Genomic DNA, 23,460 nt, shown 5'->3' with positions numbered 1-23,460 from the left:
TACGAACTGTCAAAACAATATTCATCTTCAAGTTATATTCTGTAAAAAATCATGGCTAAATGTATTTATTGGGTGTTTTTTTTTTTGCACCAATGCCAGTTTGTACAGAAAGCTTTTTTTCTGTAATAGAGATAATTTCTCTTCTGCTCAGGATTTTAAGTGGAAGAGGGAAGTCAATTCTTTCAAACAAGAACAATGAATTTTATTGTTAATACTGCACTATGTACGTTACATACACATGATCCTAATGTGTGCAACTAGAATAAATATAAGATAAAAAAGCAGTCATAAGAATGTTAACTTACAGATATGTAAATAAATATGAGGGATAAATAAGAATTGGACAAGAGATAAACATATATCATTGCAGTCAATTTATATTATGGTTCGAGTGAGTAAACATCAGTCCCAGTCTGATGTAATGACTTCATTATTCTAATAGAATAAGCATTTCTCTAAATTTATAGTAAATAAAGGCTAAAGAATATCGTCCTGCTTATTGCATTAGAGTTAACAACCCACAAGACCCACAGGATCCATAGTTATGACCTTTAATCTATTGATTTGTGTTGCCGAACATGATTTTTCAGTGTTCTTTGTTTTCCTCAACACCGTCTCATTTTGGTGGTCAACAAAAACTTTATGCATCTGACATTAAATATATATTTTTATTCAAATGCTTTAGTTGCAAATTTAGGGTTCACTGACATAAAAAATAAAATAATACAAATAAAATGCATGTGAGAGGATTATCCCATGTTTGGTTTAAATGCAGTAGTTGGCTAGTGAATAGTAAATTTGGAACCACTGGTGCACAATTATTTTAAAGTGAAATGGGTCTGTGAACCACACCTCCTCCTTACAAAATCTATAAATATACCAGTCGAGACACAATCACTGCTCTGTGTTTGCCTTGCTATGCAAGACAACTGCAGAGATAACTGATGTTGAGCCCAGTCACGACTTTTGTTTTTGCAGCACTCTTGTGTTCTGTTTCGTCATCTGTCTGGTCAACACAGCAGAGGAGCCAAACAGAAAGCACAGGAGCAAAGTGAAACAACAACCGCACATACTCAATTAAATGAACAAACAGGTATACAACATAAATATTAGTCTCGTTAGTCTCGTTAGTCTCGTTAGTCTCGTTATGCGGTTATGGCATTAACGTCATTTTAACAAGATTAACGCTGGCGGCACTAATAAATGTACTTAATATTCCATACTTCTGCTTACTTTTAGTTACATGTTTTTAGTCTTGGCTCTCAATAGACTAAAAGTAGGATGAAGAGTTTTAAAGAGAGGGACTGTGATTCTCCTGAGGAAACCACTATATCTTTAAATAACAGTGTTGTTTGCCGCTAAATTCATGTTCAAAAGTTAATTTTGGGCTTTTCCATTCTATCAAAGTAAACATGAAAGAAAACGTCACCTGACTGAGGGTAAACATCTGGCTTAGAAAGATGCCAAACAGTGGACGAAATCTCATTATGATCCCTCCTTAAGGAAACCTTATATCACCACTCCACCTAGTCGCAAGTTCTACAAAGTTTCAACTTTCGAACTCTCGTGTTTTACTTTTTCTCTTTGAGGAAAGTGCCATTGCAGATTTATTGTATCCTAACTCTTGAATGACAATTAGTCCACCCCCAGTATACTCACAGACCTACCGTTCTCTTCCCATCTCCTCTCCTGACAAATCAGGAGAGATGGACCTCTGCGGGGAGAGTCTGAAATAAAGCAGATTAAGGAAGCGGAGGGTTGTACCTGCCAAGAATCTCTCTGCTGGATTTGCCCATGCGGCTAAGAATTTGGGGAAGTTTCAAAAATGACCTGTGAGCACGCCTCATGATGGAATTCTCTGTGCAAGCATGTGAGAGGAGGCGTTTAAGTGCATGTGTGCTCGTGAGTGTCTGAGAGAGAAAACTTGAACAATGGCATGGAGATTTCTTCCACTTCTCTAACTTCTCTCGTAGTTGGGATTAAGGTGATGTCTGCGCACAGTGTCATGGGACTCTCTGCAAACGGAAAGATTAGAGGGAGAAATATTACCTGAAGGCTTACTCTGCTATCTTTTCACATTTTGCCTGACTTCCCTGCTGTGTTGAATGTCCTTTAAACACAGTGTGCTTATGTGTGTGTTTGTGAGTGGTCCATCCCTTCTGTTGTTTGCCAAACTTCCTGTCTAGCAAAAATAAAAAGAACCCGCAGAAGAAGACTGCCAGCCAGTCCACCATGTGACGAAAGGAAGGAAAGTGTCTTTTCTTCTCCTGTGATTGTTCAGCTCGTTCCCACCCTCCTCCACTGCACCCCCCCCCCCCCCCCCCCCCCCCCCCGAGAGGGGCCAATATCGCTCCTCTCTGCATCTCCTCATCCAAATGAGGCTCAGTGTTTGATGTGCAGACTTCCTTTGAGCCCCTGTGGGAGATGAAGTTGAAGTTTGTTCCCCTTGTTAACAGAGACCCTTGCAGCCAGGATCCAACAGGCAGCCCGCTGCTTCCCTCCCTCCCTCTTGTAGGAGGGAGACGTTTGAGAAACGTTATCTGCTGACTTCAAATGAGCGCTGAAGAGGGGGCAGCTTTGTTAAGGAACACTGTGGCTCCTCCGTGCTATTCAGAATTGTTTTAATTCCTCCTTTGAGCAAAGCTCCTCAGTCGCTCTGGTTTTTATCATTAAAGCACTTCTTCTGTTTCGTGGAAGTGGGGCCAGATTTGGATGCAACACAGTTGCTGCCTTTAAAGCGGGTGTAATGAAGGTTTAGGAATGACCTTGATGAGAATAGCACTCCGTTCTCTGAAAAAAAGGAAAAAACTGAAAAAAAAGAGCTCCATCGACTAGAACGCAGGGAAAAAATTAAAAGCTATTAAAGTTGTGTCTTTGTGGAGCAGTCTGCTTTTATCACAACTGGACCAAACTAAAGTGTAACCCATTACATTACCCATTAGAGGATTATAAAGAAAGGTTCGCCCAGTATCTGTGTCCTTTGACTGCATGGTGGTCAGTGTTACATTACCTCATTAAGAACCTGTGCAAGCTAAAAATGTGAGAAACTGCAACCAAGATTTACAACCAAATTTGGATTAATGCTTCAACTAATGATGGGTTTATGTTTTTCATTGTTCATTACATTTTCTTTTTTAATTTTTGCAGGCTTTCTTTACTGTTTGGACTCTGGTCTAATTCACACAAAGGGTTTGGAATATCGAGATAAATCACTTTTTAATTTAATACAGCCAAAAATTGTACCATACAAATTGCAAGTAGGTCCCCCTCTCTATCTATCAGCTCTGAGCAGAAAGCCAGCTGAACTATGGTGGACCACGTCTCAAAGAGTGCAGTGACTTCAATGTCATGTTCATAAAACCAGTCTGAAATGATCTGAGCTTGTTGACATGGTCTGGTATCCTGCTGGAAGCCGCCATCAGAAGATGGGTACACTATGGTCATAAAGGGATGGACATTGTCAGCAACAATACTCAGTCTTTGGCATTTAAACAATGACCAGTTGGTATTAACACGGTAAAGTATTCAAAAAAAATATACCACACACCGTTACACCACCACCAACAACCTCAACTACTGATACAAGGCAGGATGGATTCATGCTTTCATGTTGTTTATGCCAAATGCTCACCAGACCAAATGTAACAGCAGAAACTGAGACTCATCAGATGAGGCAACGTTTTCCAATCTTCTTTTGTTGAGTTATGATGAGCCAGTGTAAACATTAACAAGACATCTTTGTCAGGAGAGACCTGCTGCTTACTGGGTAATTTCATTATCAAAGCCTTCTTTGTTGCGCCAGTGGATCAGCATTTTTTGAGACACTCAGAAACACTCACAGCTGTCTGGCAAAAACAACTGTGCCAAGATTAAAGTCACTTAAATCACCTTTCTTTCCCATTCTGATGCTTTGTATTAACTTCAGCAGATCATCTGTACCTTGTTTACATGCCTAAATGCACTGATCTGCTGCCATGTGATTGGCTGATTAGATATTTGTATTAACAAGCAGTTGAACAGGTGTATCTAATACAGTGACCAGTGAGTGTATATGCTAACGTATCATAATGTTAACATTTGAAACTGGTTTAAAATGAGTTTCACAAAGGCTGGCCTACAACTTTTCTTTTAAATTCGTGTTATGTCACGAAGATGTTACATCCTTTTTTGGAGTCTTGTCACAGCAAAATGTCAAGGTAGGGAACCACAGCACTTGTCTAGGAAATAGTGTAATTTAATTTTTTCACTGATTTAAGCCTTGGAGGTGCTAGTTTTGAAAAATGACCTTTTCATTATGCTAAACTTACCTGTGGCTTTGTGGGTTAAAGGGATAAACTACTGTATAAATAAAAATGTTTGCTTTTAAAGTTTTTTTGGACACCTACATGTAAGATGGAAAGTCGGTAGAAAGAAAAAAGTGAGATCAGGAACGACAACGTCTCGCTGTCTTCTACCAGGACATGTTTATTTACAGCGGCCAATGATAGGAGTCACAAGTGTTCCACAGGTACGTACAGAGAGACATCAATAGTTCCCACCTCCTGCACAAAGCACACTCAGCGGGGACAGTCCAAGGGACACGGGGAGCATGGGGACAAAGAGGACACATACTGTACACTGAGCTCAAACACACCTGTTTTTTAACCCCCCTTTTACAGAAAAAAGGGCCGATGGATGATGGAGGAGACAGAGAGGAAAGGAGGACGAGAGAGGGGAGGAGAGGAGGGACCGGAGGAGAAGAAGGACAGGGGTGGGGGGGTGGGTTTAGACTCATATTCAAATACAAAAGAACATGTACAAATCGTGTAGCCCCCAGGCACTGTGCTCCCATATTTACAGTGATCGTAACAGGCAGCGGAACCACTCCATGGCAGGACCATCCTTTAGAGATATGCAGGTACAAGGGCTCGCTGTGAGAAAACAAAGCCAGCACTACGTAAGTCTGAGATAAAAACCAGTGGAGTCTGAGAGGCAGGGAACAGTGGCGGAGAGGGGGGCGGGTGGGGAGGACAGGAGGGGGGCTGGCAGACACATGGAAGGAGTGCTGCAGCCTAGGGAATTAATCACTGTCGAGAGCTACATAATCAGGTTTTCACTATCAGAGCACACCCCGGAACTCAGTGTGAGAGCTCTCGCCAACTCGCACCACGGTTTAAAAAAATGTTTTAAAAAGGAAACGCCCCGTGCACTTAGAGCACTCTGACATTCACACTTGGCATGTGGTCATCATCACCTTCGCTTGCCACATGGTGCACCATGGAGATGGAAAGTGTACTTGCACTTTATTATAAATAGGTAACAACATTAAAAAATAAATATAATAAATGCCAGAATAGCATTTAACTCTTTAATGTAGTGTAAGGTTTGGAATCTGGAGACTCTTATTGTGGAAAATTGAAAAAAAAAAAACAGTAAAAATGGGAACACATCCTCGCAAACATACAAACAGATTAACTTACAGTACGTGCAGATACATTCAGCGGACATACATGCAACCAGATTCATGTAGACGAGTGTAGTCACGCACCCATGGATGTATGCACACATACATGCGCGCGCACACAGTCATGTAATGATTCATGTGATGCCATCAAACCACTCAACAGCCTCGACCTGACATCTAGTTGTACTAGGTAGTTGCACACGTCCGTTCCTGTCCAGTGTCGGTGATTAGAACCCACAATCCTATGACTACGTTTCCCAGAAACCACAGCATCACAATACAATTCAATCTTATGACACATTCTGTGGCACAAAGCAGCTAAGCTGTGAGCAAAAGTTCATTTGTTGGTCTACACTGCTACAGCGACTTTGGGCCACAAGGAGGAGGAGGAGGGGGGGGGGGGTTTAAAAAAAAGAAAAAAAAAAAGAGAAGGCACACTAATGCCGTAATTACTGCCTCCATTGAAATGCGTGAAATAGCCTCAGGACATGGGTTTTTCTTAAGGGAAAGCAAATGACTAGGAAAAAACAATATTACACCATCACTGAACTTTGGACCAAAACACAACAAAAGGGAAAAAAAAGAAAAGAAGAAGAAAAGAAAAAAAAAACAGCCAACAGCTTTTCATCCAAGGAGTGTTCACAAAAAAAAGAAAAGAAAAAGCCAAGCCTTTTGCATTTGGAAAAAAGGACACATCCTTTAGGGTATATTTACATAAAAGCTTTGTAAAATACTCTTTTTTTTCACCTATGTACAACACGTGACAACATCAGAGAGAATAGTGACCAGACCAAAGAAAGAAAAACTGCATCAGAGGCCAATCTGAGGCAAGAATAATCAAAGAAACCAAAGTTTATCATTTAAAACAGACATGACGTACATGTTGATTTATTCCTCTCGAGCATACCTTTTCTCTTTTGTTCCCATGCCTTGAGTGGTACCTTGTTGCTACTTCTGCTTTTACAGATAGCAAAGATTACTGGTCAGGGCACTCACGGGGACGCCTTTCAACACATTAACATAATTTTTTCATTACTCATTGTATACCAAAGCGTAAATTGACTTGCAGTGCGGCTAACCTCTGGCAACAATATACGACACATTACGGTGTATGCAGCTGATGAATAAAACATTCTTATGCGCACATTGTTAGAGAGTGAGACGCCTGAAGAGCGCCAACAATATTCGGCGTCAATTTAAAAGGCTTTGCTAACAGTGACATCAATGCACATGTGTGGTTTTTGTACTGTATACTTCATAGACTGCAACACACTCTTCCTTCTTGTGATTTTTGGATACTGTTGAGTACCTATAAAGAGTCGCAAAAGCCCTTCTGAAATCAAACCAAACCAAATATTAGGCCTAAAGTCTTCTGGAAAAAATTAATATTGTTTCAGGTAGAAATGCAACCAAGAACTAATGCATCACATAAGAGTTTTCTTTAGACAATAAAGCGTCAGAGCTTTTAAGGACTTCTTTACCGTGTGCTAGCGAAGCCTGCTAGCTTAAAGTACAATGACTGAGAATTTGCCTTTGTAAGCTAGGCACCTAGCTTGGCTATCACAGGCATAAAAAGGATGTTGTAGAGTAATACTCAGGCATGGAAACAGGCTTAAAACACTGTGACATCCTGCAGTGAAGGTCAGCCCATGCATTGCTCTTACAAAGACAAAAAAAAGCATTAGCATTGAGATATTTGGGGCACACCAGCATACCAGCTTATGCCTCCGCTTGTGACTGTCTTTTTTGAGAGACATCAAAGAGGAGAGTGCTAGAAATACCTTTCAACTGCATGAAAATCCCATGTGGGGTGTAAAACAGACAAATAAACAAACAAACAAACAAAAAAACAGAATCTGAGAAATAATACTTAAGGCAGAAAATAATATACAATCATTGATCAACAAGAGCTTTCCACTGATGCCATGTTTGTAAGAACATGATACATTAATCACTCAGGGTGTCTAAAAGGTTGACACTTTCTTCCTTTCTATTTTCTCTCTATTATTTTTTGTATTTACACATGCCTTTCTCTGGGGCATTGCTATAAACAGATATGGTATTTTACTCCACTATTTTCCAGTGTTGTAGTTTCTCTGGGTTTTGGTCTTGTGATCCGAATGTTCTTTTGGTGGCGGGAGGACCGACCCTTTTACGCTTTGCTGTCGTCGGGCTTTGTGTGGATGCTGTTGTCACTGTGCACTTTGATTTCAATCGTATCCGGCTTGAGAACCTCTCTTCCATTTTCTTCCTTCAGCGGTAGCTTCCTGCAGAGACAGAGAAATGCACAATGTGGAAGTTAAATACGCAGTTTGTGCACTTCAAAGCTTGGTCATTACAAGAACTTAAAGCATACATACCATTATTGTGAACAGGCGCACGATAAATTGTACATAAAGCAGAGCTGAATTACTGCCGTAAGAGAGTTTAGGCTTAATGGTTTTCTTCAAAAAATGTGTGCCTAACAGCATTGAACTCCACCTTATAGACCTTTCGGTGTGTGAATGAATTGCCTCCTTTGGGATTAATAAAGCTAAATTTAATTGAAGAGAAAAGGCAGCAGGAATATTAAATATAACAGCCTCCACGGGGCTTCACAAGGGGTTAGAGAAAGCCAAATTATTCCTATTTTGCCTGTGTTTGGTCTGGATGGTTGGAGAGCTGATCAATTTGTCAGCTTGTGTTTGTTTTCAGTGCTCTAGATGTCTGATGAGGATGGAGATGAGGCATGAATAATTATAAGCAACATGACTTAGCAGGCTTTTTACAGGACTTTCTCCATCTGTTCACCAAGGACAAATGGCATCCACTTACGTTTTTAAAGAAATCACTGCACACATATGGTACATAGACACTAAAGTATTTGTTGGTTTCAGCAATCTGTGATAGTTCAGTGATTCCCAACTAAGCCATGTATGTTCAGGAATAGCAATGTAGATCGATCGATTTGCTTTGGTCCTGAAAGAATGCTTTAAAAGAATGCCACTGATTGAAATTAATTTTATTCAGCATAATCATCCTGTTATCCTTATTTAGAACCCAAATTTTCTTTTACGTTATTATTAAAAATCCTTATTATCTTACGCTGTTTCTAACAAGTCAATTTCTTTAGGTTTCCCCTCCCTAATGGCATACTTTTTCTGACTGACATTCCCCCCCAAAAAACACCACATGCAAGCCTCAACCTCATATTGCACATACAGCAGGAAATGTGGCTTTGGCTAGGCCTAAGATGAACCCTATAACACCAGAGTTACACAGGTCTGCAGCCCGATCAGTGACCATATGACAAATAGTCCCAAGTAAATAATATGTATTACCCAAACGGCTGCGAGTAACCGCAGGAGGTTGCTGGCTGATGCGCCTTGGACAAAACTGGTTGCAAAGAGTTTGCTGCACCAAAAACTTCAGTGCAATTTCTTTGGCCCCAAGTAGATTGCCACTGTCATTCGCACTTTGCATCCAACATATTTCAGAAGGTGCAACTTTTACTTTGAAAGCAAAAGCTCTCTAGTTTCACTTTCACATTCTTGCTTCCACTTGGCAAATAGTTTGCTAGTGTTTGCAACCAAGTTGTCATCTTCCTTGCAACCTGTTGGTGAACAAAATCATTGCTCATGACTCAGTAAACTCCAGAAACCATTTGCCAACCGCTCATGGAATACATACTCTTCTATAGCAACCTGGTGGATGCCAGCTTCTCAGTGACTAGTCTTTAGGCCGGCGTAAATGGAGATGTGGCAATCATATTCACATATGTCAGCAACCACTTGCAACTAATGATGGAATACAACTTGTCATCTCCCTGCATCTGAAACATTTGCTTTAAAGATAGGGACAAAGTCTGAGAACACTTAGTCTGCCATCTTTACATCGACACTGGTGCATTAAGACAGGGATAAACCAACAATAAGATTGAGTCAGTTTTCCACTGCACAAAGGTGTTATACTCGCTTATGCAAGACTGAAGGGGACAAACTTCATAATTTTTTTTTATAAATTTATAAACAAAGATACAGCTAGTTCATTTCATTAATAACCACCATTCTACCAAGACTAGTGCAAATCTGCAGCTTAAAAATGAGTCGCCAGAGCTTGAAGGTGCTGCACACTCAACCTTAAAGTTGGTTGTCATAACTACTTGCAACTGGTCCCAGACTCCGTGCTATGCAAGTTGGGGAAACTTGTATTCAGCTGAGACTGAAGAAGTCACTTGGATGAGCGAGGAAACATTTCTCCCGCTGAAAACCCTACGTCCAGATGAACAGATTCAACTTTTTTGGACTGCAATAACTTCAGAGCTCGCACATCTTCAATATGGTGCAAGTCTGACTCATTTTGAGACGGACAGAAAAGGAAAGGGCTATTTGACTTACTCACAGCCCTGTTTCAGGCACGCTTGTTCATCTAATCTTCCACGAGTTTTGTTTTGAGTAATGCAGCAGAAGGACATCACAGCTTTATCTTTATGCTAATATGCATCAGTATGATGAAAATCCAACCAGCTTGTGCTTCAAGCAATATGATATATGAGAGCTTTCATCTGCATTTGGCTGATCTGGCTTTATCCAAGTGCGGTTAATACAGGCAGTGGGTCAGAATAAAGTAATGCTGCAACATAATGAGACCTAAATAGTAGCATTTTCTAACATCTTTTGTTGTAATGACCCACATTTCTATTCTAATTTGACTTGCACAAATTCAAACATGCAAAATGACCCATAACTAGGGAGTAACTATTAGAAAAAAAGCTATATTATTCCCCTTCTGTGCCATTACAGGTGGCTTCTTGCCATTATGTGCACTCTGTCAATCGAATTAGTATCCTTTGATGTGTTCAAATGCCAGGAGGACAGAAATTTCAAAGAAATATCTATCAGCAGTGTCAAATCCCCTCATCCTAGCCTCTAAAACACTAAAGCCTAACCAAAAACCACTTATTGACAAACCAACAGGGACACATTCACCGAAAAAAATACAAACCACGGGGGGGGGGGGGGGGGGGGGCTACCCATGTAAAATCAAACAGGCATCTGTCTTTTGTCATTTCATTTTGGGGAATAAAAACCCTGCTCTGAAATTTCAGCAAGGGATGTCTAAATGCAATTTTACTCTCAGCGGTAGCTTGCGCCCACACCAAACAACCAAAATAAAAAAAGAGAGAGAGAACAAAATAAAGCAAATAAACAAAAATAAAAGAAAGAATGAGAAAACAGATGACAATTACAGAAAATGCAAAGCGAACGTGGCACTGAGTTGAATCTCTTCCTGCTACACAGCCCTTTCTTTTACCCTGCGTCTCTTGGAAGTAAGACAAGTTTAATAAGGAGATCAATAAGGAACTTTGGCTTTTACATTGATTCACATTGTCAGAGGCCTCTTGCTTCTAATATGCGCTTCATTCAATGCGTATTTCTCCAGTTCTATCAAGACATTGAGGGAAAAAAGAAGGGGGGGGGGGGGATTAAGTCACAAACAAAGAAAGGAATTATAGACCTATACCAGGCCAGTATTAATAACACTTGACCTTAAAGATTCTCATTTTCCTGAGTTCATGAAGCGGTTCCACTTTTTATTTTGCCGCTGCTAGTCTGTCATGACTCAGAGACATAAACAATCTGTCAAATGAAGGTTCTAAATGAAAAGCTCTATATTGTCTTTTGAGTATAAAAAAAATCATTTGAATTTTTTAGAGCTTTTTAAAAATCTTTTTTTATTACTGTTAATGGTAGATATATCCACATGATAAACATTTCCCGGATGACTCATACATTATTCTTGGAGTAGAACTTCTCCTTTGAAAGAATACTTAATTCGAAGCTGACACGACTCTCTAAATAAATACGAACCTGCAGCTAGCAGGGGTTGACCGAAACAGCTTGTTGTTTTACTAATGCAGTTCTTATACAGCTATTGACATTTAATAAAACATTGCATATGAATCAGTCATCCCTGCTGTCATTGAAATGTATTTATTTAACTAAACTAACTATTTTTTGCATTGTTTCTTTCTTCAAAGGTCTGAGATATCTCATCTGGTGCATCAGTGGACACTTTTATTATTCTCATTACTGGATGTTTTCACTGTGTAAACGCTGAATTTCCTCGACTAAATTGTCAATTTTAAAAGGCACTCTACATCAACACAAAATCACCCTCAAATTGCCATGCTGGACGTTTTACCAAGCTCCGGGAGAGTTCTTCAGTGAGCGAGATCATGAACATAAAACAGTAACCCTGCATGATACTGTACCTAATAAGCCCAAATATTGCAACTGGCCAGAGGGGGGTTCCCCCTTTGGTTGATTGGTGGATGTTAAAGTTCCTGCACAGTGAAGCCAATTTCATGTCTCATTAGCTCCATGCAAACCTAGATTGGACTTATACTCAGATGGGGAGGTTTCCTCAAGTTCTGCGAAGGCTCTTGCTGTGTGACGTTTCCTGTTTCTTCAGTGAGGAGGCAAAATCAAACAATCCCGAATCCATTTACTGAAGCAAAGTATCAGTACAGTTTGGAAGAAAAAGGAAAAAAAAAAAAAGAAGAAATTCTATCAAAAAAATATTGGAGAAAATATTGGCGGAGGCAACTGTAACTGTTAAAGCGTCTGCAGTTGGCATACGGCATGCCCTTTGCCTTCTCTGCAATTTGATAAACTCCTTAACATAGTTTTACCATTTTAGTTATTCAAATGGTCAAAAAAAGTGCAATGAAAAACATAAAACTACTAGAACTTCTAGAACTACTTGAGGTTGGCGTTAATAATTATTGATGGGGCTCTGTGTGATGAGAAAGCAATATTTCGCATGTTATATGTTGATTCAAATTATAAAAATTGCAGTTATACATCTGCCGTGGCCCCAACTGGTCGCAGCAGATGGCTGACTCTCCCCGACCCTGGTTCTTCTGGAGGTTTCTTCCTTCTAAAAGGGAATTTTTCCTTCCCACTGTTTCCAAGTGTTTGCTCATAAAGGGCTCCTTTAATTTTTATTTATTTATTTATTTATTGTGTGTGTGTGTGGGGGGGGGGGGGGGCTGTCTTTTGGCTGCTGCCTTCAAGAGTCACCACAGCAGATCATCTGTCTCCATCTCACTCTATCCTCAGCATCCTCTTTCACACCAATCCTCTGCATGTCCTCCTTCCCTATATCCATGAAACTTCTCTGAGATCTTCCTCTTTTCCTCCTGGCTGGGAGCTTCATCTTCCCTCCTCTGCACATGTCTAAACCATCTCAGCCTTTGTCTCCAAACTGCTTAATCTGAGCTGTCCCTCTGACTGCATTCTAATCTTGTCCATGCTGGTCACTCCCAATGAAAATGTTCAGCTCTACTACCTACAGCTCAGCCTCCTGCCTACATTTCCAAACCCAGCCCGTTCTCACTCCCGAGGCGTAACATGCAGACGTTTTGTCACGTCCCGCATGAGGAACGTGAAAGGAGACCTTCGGCGTTCTTATGGTACACGGCGGGTTATGGCCGAAATCCTGTGCAATGACGCTCCCGCGGTAATAGATGTTCCAGCCCTGTATTCCAGCCCTAAACCTAACCTTATCCCTAGCCCTAACCATAACCCTTTTCCTGAGGTTAACCAGGACTTTAATGATGTTAAATAGTGTGTTTCGAAGCGATTTGAAGAAAAAGAGCGAACATGTGTAGATTGAGTCCATACGGTTCTCATATTTCCTCATTTTTTCCGAGGTCGTCATTTAGGAACGTGGTGGGTAGCCGAAAACGTAATATGTTGACGATTTGTCACCTAGCGTAAAATGTGACGCTTTGGGAGTGAGAACGTGTTGTCCAAACCATATAGCTTCAAAGTCTCTCTACCATCTTGTAAACCTACCCTTTTCCTTGGTTGGGTTACATTTTCCTCTATCACAACAGCACTATGACACAGATCTGTGTTGGCACAAGGATCTCGAGGATATCTTTGCTTGTGCAGTATTTAACATTGTGGCCACAGTTAAAAGCAAAAATCGTGTGGATAGTTTTTCCCCAAATGCTAAAAGAAATAGAGCCATTTGGAGTCATTTTTCATCACTGTGAACATACTATCTCGTGTGCATATACTGCTTGTTTGTCCAAAAATATGCACACACCATCAGAAGTTCAATTCAAAACATTGTTTGGCACACAAGGCAAACAGCAATGCTACTGGGTCTTGACAAACCTCTGATTATGCTGCGAGAGCCAGCAGCTGTGTGAAGCTCACGGTGCGCTGGCGTGATATCAGAGTGCGTATGCAGATGCGTATTTGTAATCTGTAAGCTTCTAAGTGACACCAAAGCGCAGCAGGGGCGACTTGTTCTTTCCTCTGCAGACATTAATTAAGCACATGGCCATCTATGGCAGGCCACGAAGGCAGGCTACAATCTTTGCTTTTTCACTGTGATAAATTAGGTGGCTTGCAGTCTTAGCTGCGGTATATGCCTGGAGAGTTTGTTTACACCCTTATCAAAATCTATACACGTGTATATTTTTTTTTTCCAGCAAAATTTTTTTTTTGTTTTGAGTTGGCATCTGGGATCTTACTGTGAATTTAGAAGTGGAAGTCTTTGTCAAAAGCGCAGGAGCTGCTGATGGACAATTTGGCTGTTTACATGTGGATCAGACGCCTTGTTCCCTGACCTGATGTAGAAATGAGCTTGTTTACACGACTGCGGAATAAGAATGTAGGGAAACGAAGACCAGACAGATATATGTCCTTTTTCTCATTTTTACACGGTCAGGTATGCTCCAGCCAAAGCCTTTTAGCTTCTCGAGACAAGCAGATTTCTGTTTGATCTGGAGTTAAGAGTAGTGTGAGCTCACACTTAATTAAATGTCATCCACCTCAGTCTGCTGCTCCAGAATCTGAAATTTATGTGCTCTCTACATGTCAATAGCACAGACTGTCTTGTCTTTCAAAAGAAAATGGAGAATGAAGAGGCTCTGGATCCCTGTAATGATGTTTAATTTTATTGAAACAGGAAAACAAAGGGAGAAAAATGAATGTGCTTGCGTTGAACAATACATTATAGAAAAACATGGTGAAGCACTAGGACTCCTGGTGTATTCTTGAATGACAGCAAATGTAGTAACAATAATTCTTCTTTGATTAATTCGCTTTACCTTTAACTTCATTTTCTCTAATGCAGTATCCTTCAGCTAAACCTTAAAGTTAAATTTACATATGCAAAATATAGTTATACTTTCATTTGTTCCTCTTGTTTTGCTACATTAGATAGTATTAATGACTTAAGGTGTCACCAAAGTCATAGCTTTAGAACTCAGAAGCTATTTCTGGTGATTTTTCAGTGAATTTGCCTTTTTCATTTTGAAAATTTTGTCGTGTCCTTAAGATTTTAGGCTTTGTATGGTCGATGCTAAGCACTGTGGAACCATTAACATGTCTGACAAATTTCTAGGCTAACATGTTACCTCTGAGCTGACGCTAGGTAAGCTACTCCCCTGATGCTTGACTTTTTTTTTTTTTTTTTTGCATCTCTTTGCATTTACAGATTTCAAAGTGTCTTTCAACTGGCTATTTCGTTTAGGTCCTTTAGCCCCCCACTTTTTGTTTAATTCAAACAAAAATAATCAGGTTTTTTTTTCTTTTCTTAAGAGTACGTGTGCACATGCACAGTATGTGGGGTTCGAGGTTGCTTTTGTTGTCTTTGCTTGGACTGCAGGTGTCCAGCTGGAAAAACTTAAGATAGCGTCAAACCACAAGTTTTTCACTGCATTTCTTATCACATTATACGTATGGGAGGGGACGAACTAGCATAGCATTAAAACAGTCCCAGTAATTGCTAACTTTAGGTTTTTATCTACCCACTTCAATTATAGGACACTAGTAGGAACGAAGTGTGTTCAGTCTTCATTTGGGATTCGTGTGACGTCAACAGGGGCAAATAAAACACTCTGAACTTCTTTTTACACCATTGGTTTAGTACTCCATGTTGTTAGTGGACAGGAAGTTGTCATGAACAACACGGCTGACTGGCATCTCAAACAGATTTTTCTTTAGTGACTGACACTTCTGTAGAAATTCTTTCTTGCTCCATCCCCAGGCTGCCATGGCCTTAACTGTAATCTTCCATTCTGTTTTATATTTCCTGCCGGGAGTCATCAGGTATATATAAACACTTTCAAAAGTCTATCGACTCCAAGCCAGATCTATCACTGAGCCTCTACTCAAACTTCTTAAGCCTGAATAAACAGAGACTTCACCAGACGCCCCTCCTGCGCCACCTCAACGCTTAAAATGTCACTGTGACATATCATCAGCTTTACTCAACACTGACTTTTTGTCTCTGGGTAAAAGATTATCAGCAGCTGTTGTTTTGTATTAAAAGTCAATACCAAACTGTTCTTCTGGGTTTCTTGCCAGCAGGTTACTGGAGAGCCCGACAGTAACAAATCTATTTCTGGTTCACTGACTGACAGGATGGGACTGGAGCTGGCTGCACAACTATGACAAGCAATGAATATTAGGAAAAAAACAAACTTCCAGAAAGAAAAAAATGAACACAGAATCCAAATTAAATGCAGGTAGAAAGAATATGAATCAATTTAAGTTTCCCTGCATAAGCATGTATTTACTTTTTCTGTCTTTTGCCTGAATAGTGACTTTTTAAGGTCGTAAGGGGTTAAACAGTATAGCTGGAGTCGCATTTGACTTGATGCTACAGACTAGAGGTCCATTAGGTGTACCAGTTCTCTTCTATCTCTATATGGGTCCTATTGATATCTCAGCACACTGACAAGAACTTAAGACTGAAACTGGAAGTGAGGACTTTTGAAGTCAACAGTACTACTTGAGTCTTTCAACTTTCCCTGAAGCAGCTATGCAGCCCAGTGTGTTCCGCAGATTCATAACAGAAAGACACCCACACACTCTCTGTCGTGTGTTTGTAGAACTAGCCTAGCTCCAACTTCAAAATAACCCTGCACTGCTGGGTGCGTGGTCGCTCTGCTAACCTTCAGCACCACATTGAGGTTGGAAAACTGTCTCTATACAACACGTTCTCACTCCCAAAGCGTAACATTTTACGCTAGGTGACAAATCGTCAACATATTACGTTTTCGGCTACCCACCACGTTCCTAAATGACGACCTCGGAAAAATGAGGAAATATGAGAACCGTATGGACTCAATCTACACATGTTCGCTATTTTTTTTCAAACCACTTAGAAACACGCTATTTAACATGATTACAGTCATGGTTAAGCTCAGGAAAAAGGTTATGGTTAGGGCTAGGGATAAGGTTAGGTTTAGGGCTGGAATACAGGGCTGGAACGTCTATTACCGCGGGAGCGTCATTGCACTGGATTTCGGCCATAACCCGCCGCATACCATAAGAACGCCGAAGGTCTCCTTTTGCGTTCCTCAGGAACGCCCCGGGACGTGACAAAACGTCTGCATGTTACGCCTCGGGAGTGAGAGCGGGCTCCTCTATAACCCCGAAAATTAAAATCTGCTGTGTCAGAAGTGCACTGGCGATACCCACCAGATTTTCTTCTTGGTTCCAAACCAGCCCACACACTCCTCAGCTCACATTCTCAGAACAGACACCCAGCACACACTCTGATCTGTCCCACTCATCACCTTCCTAATTTGAAGTTCACCCCATGCTATTTATCACTGTAGATGCTCTCCATTGATGTTATTATTGACACTGTTGCTCACGCTTCGCTAGTCTTTACAACTTATTACCCCTCAGCACCTTCAGACTTGCACTATTGACATCTTGGAAACTCAGTTGGAGTTGTATTATTTCAAGTGTTATCTTATTAGTCTCCAGCTCAGTGGCATGACTCATTGTAAAGCAGACCATGGTATTTACTCCATTCTCGCTACACTAGTTCAAAGGAGTTATGGCCATCTTCACTGCCAGTTACGAAACCAATCTCTCTGCAGAGACACGGACTGCAACAGGACAACAATCAAAAGTGCTCAAACAACCAGAAAGTTTCTAACAAGTACTGTACAATCTCTGAGGTACTGTCAGATGGACTCAAGTACCTCCTTCATCAACACTACCGTCATTCGAAATGTGTTCTTTTGGCATAATTTTAAGCTTGCTGATGATTAGCCCTGTCAGTTTTAAATAAAGTTAATAACAATGTGCTGATCATAGATTGGTCCATGTTTAGAATTAGTAGCTTGGTTTATATGACAATTTCAACCACTTGCCTTTTAGCGATTCTGACTTCTCTGCTTGCTTCTACTAGATTTTTATGAACTGCAGCATTTCATATATATGTTAGTGTTGATCCATGTGTGGGGGTGTCATTTCCTGTGAAATCCAAAAATGTTGCCGGTAATTTGGAGCTATTTGTGATAACAAGAAGTCCTCCAACTAAGTTTGTTTGTGCCAACTTTTTGAAAAGACCCATGTTAATGTCCTTGGCACCACATGGGGAGTGATTTCATTTCAAAATACCTCCAGTGTTTTGGAGTTTGAGCCTCATGTGTGACTATTTTTAAGCCTCGCTTTCAATTGCTGTTTGATGTCACCATAAAAAACTACAAGTAGTTTTTTGTTTTTTCACATTTACACGATGGCTGCAGGTCTCATACTGAAAAACTGAAATAGATGTAAAAATAAAAGGTTGCAGAAACATCTGTGGGGTAGTTTTCCACAGGAGGACTAATTCAGATGATAAAACTCAACAATTAAAAGGGAATGCCCTGAATCCAAGTCACATTTAACTGCATGTGTCTGAAGAGAAAACCACGAGATTCTGTGGTGACTGGGCATAATAATTCAATTTAATACAATACTTTACACTATTACTAAAAACACTATGGTTTAAGCCTTGAGCTTGATTAACACTCATACAAGCTTGTAATTACATTTACAGCAATATAACCTTTAGATTTATATGACCACTGATGCCTAAAAAATAGGAAATTTAGGATTCATCTTTTACTCAAAGTTGAAATCTCAATTTTGTTGGTTTTAAAGACTCCTCTGTAGGTGGATTTACTTAAAAGAGGAGTGTTTTTACGTTTGATCGAGTCATTTGTGTTATTCTAATGAAAAAGCCATCGAGTTAACCTGAAAAGCAAGATAGTATTTTATTCATTGCAATAATGCAAATGATGTGAATAAAGTGACCTGAAATATTTCTTAGCAGTTAATTAACACAGTTGCATGAAACCACTGACATTGACTTTTCTGAAGTAAATTAAAAAACAGACACAAAGAATTTTTGATTGCTCTTTCTATCGTGTTGGATTTTTCTCTCGTCATTTGCTCTACCTCATGAAAGTGAGATACTACACTGCTGAAGTATGCCTTTGACAACGTAAATCCAGTGTCGCTATTGCTGCAGTAATCACCTGATTGCCCAACTGACTCTATTTTAACAATCAGTCACTATGTACCTGTATATCGTCACTATACTACCTTTAGGACTATTTTGTATCATCCTGCTGTACTGTATGTGACTGTGACACTAGTCACATGCACACATCAGACAGAGTGTAAAGTCTTCTGTGAGTTGCTGCTCTGTAGATTCCGTGTGCTGTCTGGGCAGGCAGGCAGTCGGCCCTCCAGTGTCGCGAGATTAGTGACTCAGCAGAACTCAAACCCCTCCCTCCTCCACCTCCTCCTCACATGTGCCCTCTCTCTCCATCTCAGACACTGCTGGCACACTGACAGGCACGGCTATGGCCAGTGACTAAGACCCTGTTTGTGCTATCTCACAGACACCGCGATGTAGTTAGCACCCTGCATAAAACAGTTGTACCATGAATTTCACGGGGGTAGGCTTCTAAATTGCATGCTGTCTGATGAGGGGGAAACAAAGAAAATGCTTTTCAGAGATGCTTGTGGCAACACTCATGGACTATTAGCATGCATATAGCATGAAATAAAGGCGGGTACACACACACACACACACACACACACACACACACACAAGGCTGAAAACAAAGCGTGACAGCACAAAATGTACACGGTTGTACATGCATGTAACGAATGCACGCTCACATAACGCATGCAAATGGATACTTAAAAGGTGAACTTGCTGCACATCATGTAAAAGGCACTGATGTAAGTGAATAAGACGTAATCAAAGACATACTGTGGTTGAAAGGGTGGCTGGGCGGCTGTTGTAGGTGTACCTACAGTAAATGGTAAAAAGAAATCTCCTTTTCTCATTCAGACTAAATATATATACGTATACATAAGAGGAATGAACATGGCATGAACCGCTAATGTTATTGCTCAGCGAGTCACTCGGGGACGAGATCCTTGAAAAAAAGGAGGCCTTATTGTTCATTTCTGAGAAATGCAAAGGCTTTTTTTTTGTTCTCTGTTAGATATTTTCATACCAATTTCTCAAAATCTTTGTATTGACTTGTATTCACCCATTCAGGGCTTTCAATTCTTTACTGCACAAAAATTATACAGCGAGAAGAAGAAGAAGCATAACCCTCAGCCATAAAGATACACCCACAGCAGATGTTCCCTCTTCAGGCATGAGCTGGCAAAATTGATGCTGTCACTACACAAAATCAAACGCTTGGACTGAAGCAGTCAAAGGTTTCAAAAAAGAACAATGCAAAGAAAACCAAAGGGGATACTCACAGATAGGCGGCCTTCCCCTCCTCGATTTCTTTGCCCTTGCCGCTGGTGGCTGTTTTTTTGCTGCACAGGGTGCGCGTGATGCACATGAGCAGGCCGCAGTGACGCAGGAAGAAGCAGCTGACGTCCACCAGCACGAGGAGCAGCAGCAGCGCTCCCAGGCCGAGGCCCACCACCGCCCCCAGCCCCAGCCCGCTGAACAGGGATTCTGCTAAGGCAGTGAAACACACAGGCAGACACACGCACACACACACACACAGCAAGGATAAAACCACTGTTAGCAAATTTGGTTCGCTGACTTGTTCTCTAAGACACGTTCAGAGGTTAGGGTCAGATTGGGTGCGGGATCAGTGGAGCTGGAAGGGATTCATTGTCTCACTCCTGTGTCTTCAGGCCGGACGCCTGCAGAGTCGAGGCTGGAGGTCAGCTTCCTCCCTGGGAAACTATAAAGCTGTACCAAACTTTTACTCCAAGGTCAATGAATTCCTCCAGAGCCAGTTGGATGGTTTCCAACACACAGATAAGTCCTAATCCACAATTCCTCAATGCGCACAATCCTCGGAGGAGGGTGGAATTATCTCGATTATTAGCGTAAATCCACCAAATCTCCTCCAAAACAAATCAATTCTTGCCTTATAAAGTTTCTTCTGTATATATATAGTTCATGGAATGAAAGTTTGAAAGATTTTAAATAATTGAGCAAAATGAGATTTATAGTGCTCCAAAATAGGTGGAAATGTAACAAATGTGGCTTCATCTCCACTTAGAATACAGTAAACGCTTCGTAAAACTGAGCATTTAATTGGCAGAGAGGGCAAAAATAAAACAGTTCTTCTCGGCCATATTTGCCCTCAGGCCTTGCATCTACCTCCTGTATCATGTGCCAAATGTGAACATCACACAGGTGCAGAGGTTGGCGCACACGTTCAGCTCTGCACTGAAGCCCGAGTACGCGTTAAGCATCGACGCACTGATGGTCTGGCCACTTCGTCCACTGTTTTATACCTCGCAGCACTAAACAGAATCCCGTCGGGAATTAAATTAAGGGTTTTCAGCTCGGAAGTAAATGCTCTCTCTCAGAGCGGTCAACACACTGCTCTTAAAAACACGCAGAGATCTCGGCTCAGTTGGGTACAAGCAGCGAGGCCTGCTTCCATCTGAAAGTAATACAAAAATGAAGGTAGTGCAGGAAAGAGACGCTCCCAGTGGGTCTCTCTGAATGGAGCTGTGGCCTTAAGTGATCCTGGGGTTGAGCAAACGGAGCATCCACTGCAGGATCAACGCTGACAGCTGGAGGTCGGACCTTGCCAGAAGTAATCAGTGATGGAAGAGTGAGAGTGAATGACCTTTTCTACTTAGGTACGCTCTCATCTGCGTGTTCAGTAGCCTGTAAGTAAAAAAGGGAGATCAGACAATAATGGGAAGGTGTAAGCACTCAGAGGCAGCTGAGTGGTGTAGTCTGGCACCTCCAATTTAAAAATAAAAAAATAAGTGAGCAAGGGGAAAATGCTGCAGGAGGCTTTGTTTGACTTCCTGCATCCTGACAAACCACAAAGTAAATGCAAGCTGAACGCAGGAGGTGTAAGCTGCCTTCTACCTATATGTTATATGTTTGATAGAAAGATGAATTTACATGCATGAACCATTTGGTTTTTCAAGGAAAAAAAAGGAGATGGTTTGATATCTCATTCTGGATGTTATCCAATTGAATCTGCGCTAAACTGTGTGGGGAACTATACACTGTTTGAAAGCACAAAGCCTCAGGCTAATCAGTGTAAACAATTTCAAGGTCCAGATATCGCTCCTACAACAGTTTATCTTTGATAACAAGAATCTTTTAAAAAAAAGGTCAAAACCTGCGAGGCAGAAAGCAGTTTGAGTTTTAATCTCTTAAAAATACCAGATCATTTTCTCTCAACAATACAACTTAATAGCATGTTGCACTTCATTCTCCAGAGTATTTACCTGCTTGCTAATTGATGAAGTACCAACCCTCCAACCTGCTACGACATTTGTTTGCTGCAACATGCTAAGGCTTGATTGAACAGTGGCAGATAAGTATACCCAATGATTCGGTAGCTTGTTGAACCACCTTTAGCAGCATTAACTAGAAGTAATTGTTTTCTGTATGATTTGATGAGTCTCTCATGTGGTTGTGGAGGAATTTTTGTCCACTCTTCTTTACAAAGTTGCTTCACTTCATTGAGGTTTGCGGGGGTTTTATTATGCACAGCATTTCAATCGAGGTTGAGGTTTAAACTTTGGGCCATTGCAGCACAGTGATTCTATATTTTTCAGCCATGCTGTTGTAGATTTGCTGCTGTGGTTGAGTTTATTGTCCTGTTACATGACACAATTATGGCCAAGCTTTAGCTGTCAAACTGATGACCTCACATTGACTCATAAATCCATAACTCAACTCAAAGGTGCTGAAGTCCTGCTGCAGCAAAAGTCCAAATGATATGCTGATATGTTGTGTTTGGTCTGTCCAAAGGATGCTGCTCGAGAGGTCTTGTGGTTTGCAAACCTCCACCATGCTATGTTCCTTTGTCACAGCAAATCTTCCATATGAGCCAAACATGTTCAGCTTTTTCTAATTGTGCTGTCACAAACATTAACATTCAACATGCTAACTGAGACCTGTAGACTTTGAGATGCACCCTTGGGCTAGTTGCAGTTTTTCTGAGCATCGTATGGTCTGACCTTGGGGTGAACTCCTTGAAAGATCATGGTGGTGTGTTAACACAAACCTAAATGCTCCAGACCAGCAAACCTCAGCAAGGTGATCACACTAGCTGATAATCAGTTAATCAAGTGGATTTAATTAGCAGTAATTGTCTGCTGCTGCACTCTTACTTACTATGGAAGCAGTGAAGGTAGAAAGAGTCCTGTGAAAACATTATTTGTCACATGAGTTTAACACCTGTGAGAAAGTGTTGAAAGAATATGGACGGTTTTTAACTCTCAGCGGAGCTTCAGAGCTTGTTTGCTTTTAGCAATAAAGACGCGTTTGGAACAGGAAATGGATAAGTGCTAATGGGCTGACAAGAAGGTGGAGAAGTCAATGTGCCTTTTTTAGAAGCTGAACTTCATGTGTAACATCTGTGAAGTGGCCCTTCAAGAGTATGATCTTGAAATGTATAAAGGAAACAATTTGGAAAGAGGCATGTATTTAGACATGGTCTGTTTTCGACACACTGTGGTTTACATATTTGAGGATGCAGGAATCCTTATACTAGTGTCTTTTTGCACCATCCAAAAAAAAAAAAACAGTGATACAGTCCCCTTCTCGCTGAAAATGCCTTTCGTTTAAAGCCGAGAGCAAGCACTTCAACCTCAACTACTGTTTCAAATCCAGTGCGGTGGAGTATGGAGCCAAACAAACAACAAAAAAATGTGTAAATTCCCAAATACTCCTGCACCGCACAGTGTCACGACCCA

At 40.8% G+C, this 23,460-nt stretch overlaps 1 protein-coding gene across 3 annotated transcripts in view; it reads right to left on the bottom strand.

Moving 5' to 3' along the window:
* Nucleotides 1–2,313: 2,313 nt before the first annotated feature.
* Nucleotides 2,314–23,460, bottom strand: part of ncam2a (neural cell adhesion molecule 2a) — a 401,748-nt gene continuing 380,601 nt past the window's right edge. Inside the window, exons 16-18 of one of the 3 annotated variants that reach the window (XM_085152561.1) lie at nt 20,023–20,230; nt 19,517–19,556; nt 2,314–7,710 (exon numbers count right to left, since the gene is read on the bottom strand). In XM_085152561.1, coding sequence (XP_085008687.1) covers nt 7,654–7,710; nt 19,517–19,556; nt 20,023–20,230 — 305 coding nt within the window. In that variant the 3' untranslated portion in view covers nt 2,314–7,653. The remainder of the gene's footprint in view (nt 7,711–19,516; nt 19,557–20,022; nt 20,231–23,460) is intronic. The other 2 variants (XM_085152559.1, XM_085152560.1) reach the window with 2 other exon arrangements.

Source organism: Neolamprologus multifasciatus, chromosome 23 (assembly GCF_963576455.1).
Source record: "Neolamprologus multifasciatus chromosome 23, fNeoMul1.2, whole genome shotgun sequence".
In the NCBI taxonomy this organism is placed as follows: domain Eukaryota; kingdom Metazoa; phylum Chordata; class Actinopteri; order Cichliformes; family Cichlidae; genus Neolamprologus; species Neolamprologus multifasciatus.
This window is presented reverse-complemented; position numbering and strand designations above follow the sequence as displayed.